General features: G+C 41.3%; 1 protein-coding gene across 1 annotated transcript in view; it reads right to left on the bottom strand.

Moving 5' to 3' along the window:
• Positions 1-1,900: 1,900 nt before the first annotated feature.
• plppr4a (phospholipid phosphatase related 4a) overlaps positions 1,901-12,312 on the bottom strand; it is a 34,035-nt gene continuing 23,623 nt past the window's right edge. Inside the window, exon 7 of the mRNA XM_052134382.1 lies at positions 1,901-5,598. Coding sequence (XP_051990342.1) covers positions 4,075-5,598 — 1,524 coding nt within the window. The 3' untranslated portion in view covers positions 1,901-4,074. The remainder of the gene's footprint in view (positions 5,599-12,312) is intronic.

The following is a 12,312-nucleotide window of genomic DNA, read 5'->3' as shown; positions in this document are numbered from 1 at the left end:
TCAACTATCCAATGAAAGTAGGGAATCTCAATGTAGCAATCAGTGGCCGTTTCCAAACCAGGATGTGCTTTCTTAACTATCCAATGAAAATCTCAATGTAGAAGGAAAATCATATAAAGCAGTTGAAAAATGCCCATCCCAGTTTGAAAATGTCCACTGCTTGGAAAATGCCCATTTTTGTTTTGTAGAGACACAAGTCTACTTCATTAAACCAGTTGATTTAACACCAAATGTACGGGTGTATGTAAAAGGATGCATGACGAGTTACATGCCAAAGTTTTGTCGGAAGCAAACAATTGTTTTAGGGATTTTGGAAAATTCCTAAACCAAGGTCAGCACAATGCAATATTTTCGCCTTGTCATAAGCAAGCACTGCTAAAGCACTGCAAAAAAATTTCAAAAGAGTAAAGTAATACTGGGCTCTAATGAAATCCTACAAACATGTGTATTGTGGCAATAAGAAAAGTTTAATTATATGAGAATTATAAACAGTCCACTGTAACTGTTAATGGGGATAAACCAAGTTCCTTGTCCACTTTTTCAAGTAATCTAGGGGACAGATGGTATGTATGCTATGCTATTCTCTGCCAAATACCATGCAGATAACACATTACAAGGATAATTTAAATTTAAAATGACTGATTTATAGAATAAATCAAAGGGACTTGAAAGACTGTATGCTGGAATGATAAGATGAGAAGGGGCTTAAACATTGCTTACCTTCCCTTTAACATATGCTGTTCTGTTTTTTGCATTAACCAGGTAAGATGTGATATGTTTTCATGTTGCACCATTTTTACTGAGCAATGGCCCGTGACTTCATGGTGAAAACAATATAATGATGTGGCGAGGCCCAGTGACAAGCTTGAAAGTAATGAATTAGGGGTCTGTACATAGGAGTCATTCTGCGGTATTGTTAATATGTTTTGCTCTAAGCTGTCTCTGTTTCCATGTTTTCTGATATATTACAGGGTTGTTCACTCACAAGTACCATCTCAGTCTCCACATTCAATACCATGTATTTGGTCTTCAGGGGATACCACATGAGATGGAGGAGACTGGGACTCTCTTCCTCAATTTAGGTCAGCTTTCTGACCTACTTTGTGTCCACTGATTGGATTCAGCAATGCTTACCAGACCCACTTTCCTAGAGTGTTTTATACAAAATGCCATGCTCCTAGTTTGAAACATTGAGCTTGACAGGGGATATAAGCAAAGTGACTGTGAAGGGAAGACCTGTGATTCTGTGAACATAACGTGGGATCATCTGTTAAAGCTTAAGCTGGTCAGTGCTTTTTATTAAGAAATACCTTAAAGGTGGACTGACAATTCTTGGATACAGGACAGAGAGATGGATATTACACTTCATTGGCTCTAGCACACACAGGCTGATGTAATCTTAGAGGACATATACAAAGGCAACTTTTGAAAACAGATGGCTGAAACAGAGCTATTATTTTACTGGACCCTACAGCAACGGACTTTTAAACACAAGACAAATAAAATATAAATGCAAATGTAAACTAAAAGCAAAGCATTTGTAGGTAGGTTTCCCCAAAGTGTGTAAAGACTATTGAGCTTCCAAAAAATAGTGTTTTTTTAAGTGGTCCAATATGTCAATTACTGGCTCAACTAATGGAGTGAGACTGGGGCGGGACTACCTGTTTGCTCTACCAATGGCAAAATTGTGGAGTGTTATACAATAATTATTCAGTTCAGTGCTGCAGAAATGACAAACTTTATCTTATCCTAAGTTCTCAGGAAGTGTCTAAAGACATTTCACCCAGACATAGGTGGAGGTACAGTCAGACACAGGTGACATCATGCAAAAAAAATGCTTGTTTTGGCTTCCATTAGATACCAAACATTTATTTAAATATTTATTAAGACATATGGGCCTCAGTCAAAATACACTGCTAAGCAAAACCTCACAAGGCAAAATTTCCAAATATCTGTCAACATGTCTTAAATGTTCCACAGAAGAAAAAAAAATTCTCTCATGTTCCATATCTGGTTTTGAGCACTAATAAAGCAAGTGTCTTTGCGACATTCAAATAATAACCTAGTGATCTCTCTCGCATCTTAACTGATTACTTTTCCTCTTATTTACAGTACACTATCACACAAGTTTGCTGGCAAAGTTACAAATACCTATTTACAAGGGTACAAATATTTCGTGATTATTCAATTGATTCTGCAGAGTGAATTACAGTGTAAATCAAAGTACCATCCATCACTAATAAAGGCATCATATACAAAATAAAAGCAAAACAAAACAAACCCTTTAGTTACAATACATACAGTATTATATCACCATGCATATGTAACAACGGGTTAACGCCATTATGTGGGGTACAATTGAACTATACAAGCATACTGTATATAAAATTTTTAAATGCATTGGTTCTGATTCACTCTTGTAGAACACAAACTTCAAAATATGTATTTCTGTATATCAATGAAATCTACAGTAAGTTTAATAAATAAAAAAAGGAAACCAACCAATCATGTAAATGATACAATAAATGAATAAACAAAATCTATCCATGACTGGGTTGATCATACATTCTTTTTTTTGGCAATATTTATTTAGATTACATTACAGAATTAGATTACATGATGGTCCTAAGAAGAATATAAACAATGTGCTAAAAAACTTTACACAGGACAAATCCTAACATTGCTTGTCTATTTTGTGTATTTCAATAAAACCTCTTATTTTATGAGCACTCATGACTGTGCCATTTGTCCAGTGCCATTTGATGGCAACGATAGTGGTTATTTAAAGCAAAATAGACATTTGTTCATTTAAGACATCTGTCCTTTGTGCACCATAATACCATTACTGCAGCAACTGTACTATTTTTTGCACAGTCACTGAAAGATACAAGTAATGGATCACTAACTAATAAGCAAATAATAGTTTTTGAGGCACTCTAAGAATGTGATTATTAGTATTTTTAAATTGTTTAAAAAAAAAAAACAAGCAATGAGTTCCCACTAATACACTTTGGGGCCTCCAATTGCTCTTACTGTATATTGTGAGGTGCATCTCTGCAATGTGCAGTGGTTTGGAGTCATTTGTTTATGCCAACACATTTAAAACTGAGGAGGAGGGTGCAACTCTGCTATATAACCCCAACCAGTCAGGCAAAATGGGGGAAAACAGTGAATACGATTCACAATACATCACTGTTAATATACAGCAATGAGCCATAAAAACACAATTATAATTGTGCTCAAAGCACACTTAATAAAACATATAGGGACTTGCAAATCAGTAGTTATGAGTAAAATAGTGCTCACTGGTGAGTGGAAACAAGTTCTGTAAAACAAAAGGCAATATTACATTAATGTCTTAAGAATGTATTGTTCTCTGCATTGGAGTTTCTATAAATTCATTGTGTCTATGCCAGCAAAGAGCGCTTTCAGCTGTTTGAATTTAAATAGCTCATTCATGGTTAAACAAGCCCCTCTACACAAAACATCCATTTGGTTAATACACCATTGATAGAACCCTCAGTAAACATCCATTACATTAACATTCTCCTGTTCATCTAAAAGCTATGAGTGTGATTGAATATCAGGTTAAATTAATTCATTTCAAGATAGTGAAAACAATTATTAGCCACAACCAATGAAATTGCCATGAAATGGGCTGAATGGTACATACAAATATTTATGTTTAGAACATATAGAAAATTTACAAAGTTGTGTTATGAAATGTTTTTTTGAAGCCACCCACATTGCCATGAGACAACAGACAACAGGGATCTGATAACAAACTTAATCCAAATGCTATTTAAAACAAAATAGGCAGATTACACCATCACCTTTACTAAATGGACTCAGATTGAATATTTTGTGCTTATTAAACATTTTAGTAACAAAAGACCTACACAATGTGGATTCAAAATGCACAACACTGCCTTTCATGTTCTGGAGAGTGCAGGTTTGTCTAGTGGTCAGGGAATGGAGATATTCAGAATGACTCAATACCCCCAATGGAGCCTCCAGTCTTCAGAGTTCAGAGACCAAGGCAACTCTTGGAAACAGTGGGGAAAGAGGTTTCTTTTACTCTTTGTAAGTCAAAATGGGGGGAGGTGTTGGGGAAGGTTTGAAAAAGTGAGGCAAGTTCCTGGCATTATCTGGACTAGGCCCTCTGTCAGGCAGCAGGATGATGTTGCCTTTCCTGCGTAGAGTTGAATCTCGACTGGAGGTGGAAGAGAGAGTTTCAGAGGTGGCTTCACTGCTCCCTTCCACTGGAGTGACTCGGATGGTGGTGATACTTGGTTGGTGGTGGTGATGGTGAAAATGGGGATGATGGGGGTTGCTCATGTCAGGTAGGCTCCGGTTGCCATCTATGGAGCCGTAACCATCTTTCAACGACTCACAGCTTTCAGAGTCTCGGTTTAGGTCATTAAGCTCGAGGGACTGCCGGATGCTGCCGCGCTCCTGTGGTTTCCACCTCCAGGATCCACTGCCATCTGTGGATGGTGGTTTCACCACTGGCTTGTTTTCAGGGTGGGCCTCCACTCTAACAATGCCAGCGTTGGGTTCCTGATCCATCAAGGCTTTGTAACGGATGGAGCCGGTACAGCTCACAGTACTGGCTTCACTTTTAGGACTACCATGCAGCATACCCTGCTGCTTGGACATAGCGATGACCTGCATGATACGTGGTTGGCTGTTACTCCTGCAGACTGTGCTCTTCTCGGCCACCTTCAGCCATTTAGAGCGTGCAGACCCACCCCCACACCCACTATCATTCACCTCCCCACTGTCCTCCTGAGTGCAGTAGCTCACATTATCTTGCGTCTCCTCAGGGATATGTACCAGTTGGGAGGAGCCTGGCCGTGATTGGATGGATACCCTAGCTCCACCTGCCAGGCCACCAGTGTTATTATGATTGGCTAGTGGCACAGCACTGGCGGCAAGCTTCATGTATTGCCCAGGGGGTCCACCAATTAGCTCACCATCCAAGCCCACGGCAGAAGGTTCAGAGCTACAGCGGAGCTGCATGTTGCGTTGGGGAGACTGGCAGGCCTCAGCCTCCATCACTTGCAGTGACATCTTACGGTTCTCATTCTTGATCTTCCACTGTGAGAGCAGCTGCTTGGAACGTGTGGAGTCCATGGAGGCATGGATGGCAGCATGGCGACGAGGCACAGGTTCCTCAACTCCGATTGAATGTATGCGAGGCAAGGTGTTGCTAAACGTCACAAAGCTCTCTTTGCAGAGTGGGCTGGGTGGCGTAATGCACTCCAACTCCGTGCTTGCCCTCTTCAAGCTCGACATAGAGTTGTGCTCTCGGGAGGGTCCACGTAGCAGGATGCTCTCCGAGCGCGCCGAAGTGGGACGTTCCCGCATGCTCAAACTCTTAGGTGGTAGTAAGCGCGGTGGATCTGTGTTAAGATTAGGTAGGGGTCTCAGTGGCTCCCGCATGGTAGGTGGAGGCACCACTGGCTGGGGCTGTGGTGGAGGCTGTGGTGGTTGTGGTTGCCGGTGATGCTGATGCTGATGCTGTAGAAGTTGGAGTTGATGTGTCTTCAGAGATGTGTCTTCACTAGGTTTAAAGTTCCCAACTGCATACAGACCCTGAAGTAGAGTAACAAGGCAGACTTTTACTACTGTACTAAAATCTCCTTTATCTGTACTGTATTGTACTGTATAGGGATGTTCTGGTACTTCAGTACCAATTTAAAAAGATGTCACGATACCAGTGTTTATGAAGTACCGAGCACCGACTCAATTTGATGCTGCTGTGCTGTCTGAATAACACAAGGCTGCTTTCAGATGCTCACACACGAATTTGAGAAATTTGGGGAAAAATGAATGCCTAATTAATATAATTTGAAACGTGGTAGGTCCTAGTGTGACTATTAAACTGCAAAAGGATCCAATTTAATTAAATAAATATACTGTCTGCATGTGCTGCGTGCTTTACAGTGAAAGCGTGAATCCTCTAATATGCTAACATTACAGCATTAAGTGCATCATGCATGCTGTGCATGTTATAATAGATGACAGGACAGAGTGCTTATTCACTGTGAATTGTTTTGTGCCTGCAGACATTGTTTATATAATTAAATTGCAGAATTTGTGCTTAAATAATCACACCATTTAAACAACTGCTTATCCAGAGCTGTGAAGCTACTGTCAAAAACACACACAAACTGAAAAGCCTTCAAATAAATATAAAAACTTGATTCAACACGTAAAAGAAATATGTTTATACTGTATAGAAAAATGCAATGATCACTAAAATGTATTTACACAATAATAATAATAATAATAATAATAATAATAATAATAATGTTTAATCAATATTTTACAAGCAAGAGTGGTTTTGTATTGAATAGAAATTTGTATTAATGTTTTGATATATACTGTGATGCTCTGTAATGAAGCAATTTATTTGACAAAAAATAAGACCAACGTTGTGCTTTAGATTATAATGTGAAGATCTTTACAGAAGCATTTTATTTCATATAAAAATGCAATGGTATGTTGAAAAGCAATTATTCTATTTTAATTTTATTAAAGTTTCTGTAATTCATTGGTATCGAGAATTATGAAATTTGACTGGAATTGGTATCGACAAATGAAATATTTGTATCGTGACAATACTGCTGCATACTGTATGCAACATTGCCCACCCACTTTTTCAGCTGTCTAGGTTCTGGGAGTATTTTCCCCATTCAATTATTAATTTAATTCAAGTACTTCAAAAAGAGTTTGAAGCCATGATCTAAATCAACCATCTCCAAGGTGAATCACAACATTACAAACTTTGATTTGAAGCAAAACAATATTTTAAAATCAGACAAAAAGTTAAACTGTGTGTACTTTCTGTTTTTTAATAAGTAAAATAACTACAATCCCATGAAGCAATGACGCATGACTTTGTGAATTATGTAATAAAAAATTATTAAGTACATTGCAAAAATATTCATATATACCATATACAAATTTATAAGTAGTTTGTGAGTGTAGGGAGACAGAATCAGTTTGTAATGATTAACCTGTCTTGTCTCTCTGTTGCCCCCTTGTTTTCTATCTTGTCACTTTTCACTTCTTAAGTTTTCACTTTAGTCCCTTATTTAATTCCATAGTCCACCCTGTCTCGTTTCACTGTTGCCCTCTCGTTTTCCATCTTGTTGTCACTTTAGTCCTTTATTTGATTCCACAACCCTCTGTTAGCGTTCGTATTCACTGTTCATTGTTTACACCTGCCCTGGTTAATTTGCCTTTGGTTTCTGTTTATCACCTTGTTACCTTGTTTGAGTTCTGTTCTTTCATTGGCCACCTTTCCCACGTTTGTCTATTTATACCCCGTGTCTTTGTGCTGTCTTTGTCGATCGTCGTTTGATGTTAGCCTGGTGTGTGCCTCTCTCCCTAGTTCCCTGTTTGTGTCTACCGTGGTTTCCTTATCGAGTTTACGTTTCTTTTCCCCATCGTGGGTTGTTGCTTTGTGTTTTGCCCTGTCTATTCAGCTAAATAAAGTTCAAACTGCATTTGGATCCGCACCTCTTCGTCAGCCTCGTTACTCAGCATTACACAGTTGCATCATTTGCAGTGCGTTATGGAAGTAGGTGGGCAGTACTGTGCTCTTTTGCCGCATTTGTTTGCTGTGATTCTCTGATTGTCCTCCTTAGAATCATGGGTTCATAGGAAGTAAAAATAACACCGACCAATTGCTTGAACAGAAGCATATACCATCTATTAACAACCTCTGAGCTCACGGTATATCTGTCTTTAAAAGTTTATACTAGGGGTGTCAATCGATAAAAAATGTTAATCAAATTAATTACATGATATGCAGATTCATTAATTTAATTAATTGCAATTAATTGCCTGTATCTATATTTGCAGAGCAAGGTCTTCAAATAAAAATAGCATTAAATAATGATTAAATACTTGTAAAAATAACATTTAATAACTATAATAATTTAGATGATTAAAATACATGACACATTATAGCACACAAGTAAAGCAGTGATTAGGCAATACAAAAAGCGTCTTTAGAAGGCAACATATTGTTTTATATCACAGAACATAAGAAACATTTAGCAATTGAATTTGCCAATTTGTCCCAGGTAGATTTATTATAAGGGCTTTATAACGGCGCACATTTGGTCACTGTATCAAGTTAAACATAGAAAACATTATGAGACCTGCTTTCGGAATTGTGCTCCGTCCAGCTGTGCTTGAATGCAAGAAAACCTCTTGTACTCAGTAAAAGTATGGTGGTTTCTCTGTACATCTGCAAGTTACCTGTTCCCTTTAGCTACACTTCTGATGCTGCAATGAAAGTGCTTTGGGAACAGCTTTAGGTGTGACCAGCCGTGAATATGTGTGCAACACGTCAATGAAAATTGACCGGAATTTATAGCCTCTGCCCGTGTAATCAATGGATGCACCTGCAGCAGGGCTATAAATAGATGCGTCACAGGCACATCCTCAGATCTTTTTTCTTCAGATCACTCTGAGTATGTGTGTTTCACGAGCCTGTCAGAACTTACTTCCTCTGTTAGGAGTTATAATTTGTTAGGCAGTGCGCAGAAGACCTTTTCTATTTTCTCTCTTTCTTTCAAAAAAAAAAAGGGGGGAAATATGACAGAAAGTCAGGGCAAATGATGTGTGTTCCCCTGTCTCCGCTTTATGGCCGAGAGGGACACGCATCAGCTTTGCATCGTCTGATTGGGGGAAGAGCATGCTGCTCTCGCGTTGGGGCGGGTGCAAGCATTGTGATCTGCTTTCGAGCAAAATGCTTCGCGCTCGCCTCGCTTACTTCCGGGAGTCAGTGCCCAGTATTTCATCGTGGGGCTCTCACATATATCTGGCTGAGGAGTGAGAGACGGGTCCGTCCCTATCGCTTGCTCTCTCCCCAGATCCAGCTGATCTTCTCGTGAGCCTGAAGCGTGCCTCAGCGCCTCTTCATTTCACGAGGGGGGTGCGCTGAACCTCTGTACATTCCAAGCATAATAATAAAGTGGCTGAGAAATTACTCGAGGTGGTTACTCAGGCTGTGGCCAGACTACAGCTAGACTGGCCACGTGAACAAGAGACCCCCCCCCAAACGCTCCAAACTATAAGACAGATTTCTGTCTGGTGGCAAAAAAAAGAAAGAAAAGGGAATGCTATATTAGTCCCTTCCTTTCTTTGATGACCTCCATGACGCGCTTTCTCGTTCATGGAGGAATCTTTTTACTTCCTGTGTCTTCGTGCCCTTGATGTCGACATATTCGACTATCGTAGGTGATCGTAGGACGCAACTGCGTCCTCGGTGATCCCTTTGGACCTTTTGCACATGAGACCGTTTCAGTTGTGGCTCAAAGCCAGGGGATTTCATCCAATGGCCAATCCCCTAGGCTGATAAGTGTTACGCACCACATGCTACGTACCCTTTCTATGTGGTTCAGACCCCGGTTCCTCACTTTGTGTCCTACTCTAGGTGCATCTTGTCGTCGCAGTTTGCTAATGACAGACGCCTCCCTGACGGGCTGGGTAGCGGTCTTAAGTGGTCATCCAGCTCAAGGAGATGGAGGGTCGTCAGCTTGATTGTCACATTAACTGTCTCGAGCTGATGGCTGTATTTCTGGCCCTGAAATACTTCCTCCAGAGGCTGCCTTGTCTTGGTGCAGGTGGACAATACAGCAGTAGTCTCTTACAAATACCGTCAAGGAAGTCCACGTTCAAGTCAGCTGAATTTTCTGGCACGTTGTATTCTCCTTGGGGCCCAGGGCAAGCTCCTGTCACTCAGGGCAGCTTATATCCCTGGATGCCTGAATGTGGGTGCAGATTTACTGTCCAGACAGGAAATACCGATGGGGGAGTGGAAACTCCCCCCCGAGATAGTGGAACAAATCTGGGTGAGATTTTCCAGGGCAGAAGTGGACCTCTTCGCCTCGACTAACTCTGAGTCACCAAGCCCCCCTGGGTCTGGACACGATGGCACATACATGGCCCAGAATGCGTCTGTATGCGTATTCCCCCAGTTTCTCTGCTCCTGGGAGTCTTGGCCAGAGTTCGCCAGCAAGGGTGCGCCGCGCTGGCTGAACAGGGTATGGTTCTCAGAGATAATGTCTCACCTTGATGGCTCGCCTTGGCGATTCCGGACAGGAGGGACCTTCTGTCCCAGGCACAGGGGACAATATTTCATCCCGGCCCGAGCTTTGGAACCTTCATGTTTGGCCCCTGAAGGGTACCAACTGAGGTACACAGGGATTTCTCCTGAGGTTATCGAGACCATTTTAAGTGCTAAGGCTCCCTCTACATGGAACAAATCTGGGTGAGATTTTATAGGGCAGAAGTGGACCTCTTTGCCTCAACAAACAGTACAATGTCTCCCCTACTTCTCTCTGAGTCAAACTGCCCCCCCCTCCCGTGCATACATGGCCCAGAATGCACATAATGCGGATCCAGTTAACTTCCAGATTGCTTCAGTTCATATACCCCACTACTCTCAGGGTCTATGTGGCTTGCCATGCCTTGATGGATGGGGTGCCCTTTGGGAGGCATCCTCTACTCGCTCACTTCATTCATGGAGCCATGTGACTGTGGTCTCCTGCTAGAATCAGGACCTCTTCATGGGACTTAGCAACAGTCCTTGAGGGTCTGGTTGAGACCCTCTTCTAAACTCTAGAGTCAGCGTCTGGCAGACTTCTGACTCTCAAGATGATTTCTTATGGCAATTACCTCTCTAGAGAGAATTGAGGACCTACAGGCTCTGTCTGTTTTGCCAGCCTGTTTAGAGTTTGCCCCAGGAATGGCCAAAGCAATTTTGCACCTTCATCCTGACTACCTGCCTTTCTCGACCTTAAACCCGGTCACTCTCGAAGCCTGCTGCTCCCCGCCGTTTATAATGCCAGAGCAGGAAATACTTCACAGACTTTGTCCGGTCTGTGCCTTTCAGACTTATGTCCACCGCACTAGCCAGTGGTGTAAGTCAGGTCAACAATTCTTTGCCATGGGGGCCGCAACAGGGGGCGGCCACCACCAAGCAGACTGTGTCGCATTGGGTGAGGGACGCTTCTGCCCTGGCCTGCGAGGCGCGCGATCAAGCTTCGCCAGTAGGTATCAGGGCTCACTCTACCAGAGGGGTCAGCTCCTCCAAAGCCTTGGCTAGAGGTGTCCCTCTGCAACATGTTTGTGATGCGGCAGGTTGGTCCTCTCCTCACACATTCATTCGATTTTATAGTTTAGATGTTCATGCCACTCCGGGCTCTTCTGTCCTTAAGTCGACATCTCAAACTCATGTCTGCGACCTCTTATGGTCTTGTGAGCACTACACAACCGTAGGGGGTCCGGACAGCCCCAGTGCGGTGGTGTGGGTATTCTCGTTCACAAAGTGCTTTCAGCGCAGCATCAGAAGTGTAGCTTTTTGTAAAGGGAACGTCTCGGGTTACTTGAATGTAACCCTTGTTCCCTGATAAAAGTGGAACGAGATGCTGCGCTTCATTGCCGCACTGGAATGCCCCAGGACTGCTCTTCAGAAAAAATACCTGACAATGTGCCTGTGACGCATCTATTTATAGCCCTGCTGCAGGTGCATCCAATGATTACACCGGCAGAGGCTATAAATTCTGGTCAATTTTCAATGACGTGTTGCACACATATTCATGGCTGGTCACACCTAAAGCTCTTCCCAAAGCGCTTTCAGCGCAGCATCTCGTTCCGCTTTTATCAAGGAACAAGTTTACATTCAAGTAACCCGAGACGTTTTGCTGGAATTGCACATACTGCCCCCTGCTGACTGACACTTGTCAATTTCATTTATAGATAATCAACAGAAATCAACAGAAAGGTGAACATTACTTATTACTACAGGTGTAAAAATACATTGATGAATTGCAATCTATGCACACCATCTGTTTGTGTATGCATCAATCATGTTTCATTATTTTATCCTTTATTCAAATCAGATCTATAATAGATCATAGCATGTAACATTAGTTAATATTTTTCTGTTTATATCTGCAGCCACACATAAGCCAAATTGGTCCTAATTGCATCTGTGACTCTAGTGCTCAAGTCTTCTTTCATGTCTTGCAGTCTAAATTAAGAACATATTTTTTTTTTTTAAATAATTATGAATCACTCTAAATAATAAAACTGGATCTAAATTACTCCTATACAAATTTCAGATTTCCAATGCATCATAATCATCATGTAAATAATTGTAATCTAATTGCAAATATTTACACCCATACTTATTATGGTCCTAGAGCATAATTAGTAATTTGATGTGTTATGTTTTTAATAATTAACTGAATTCACATGAATTACTGAATTCACGTGAATTAATGA

Source organism: Xyrauchen texanus, chromosome 9 (genome assembly GCF_025860055.1).
Source record: "Xyrauchen texanus isolate HMW12.3.18 chromosome 9, RBS_HiC_50CHRs, whole genome shotgun sequence".
NCBI lineage: Eukaryota > Metazoa > Chordata > Actinopteri > Cypriniformes > Catostomidae > Xyrauchen > Xyrauchen texanus.
The sequence above is the reverse complement of the archived record's forward strand: the minus strand, read 5'-3'. Positions and strand labels throughout refer to the sequence as shown.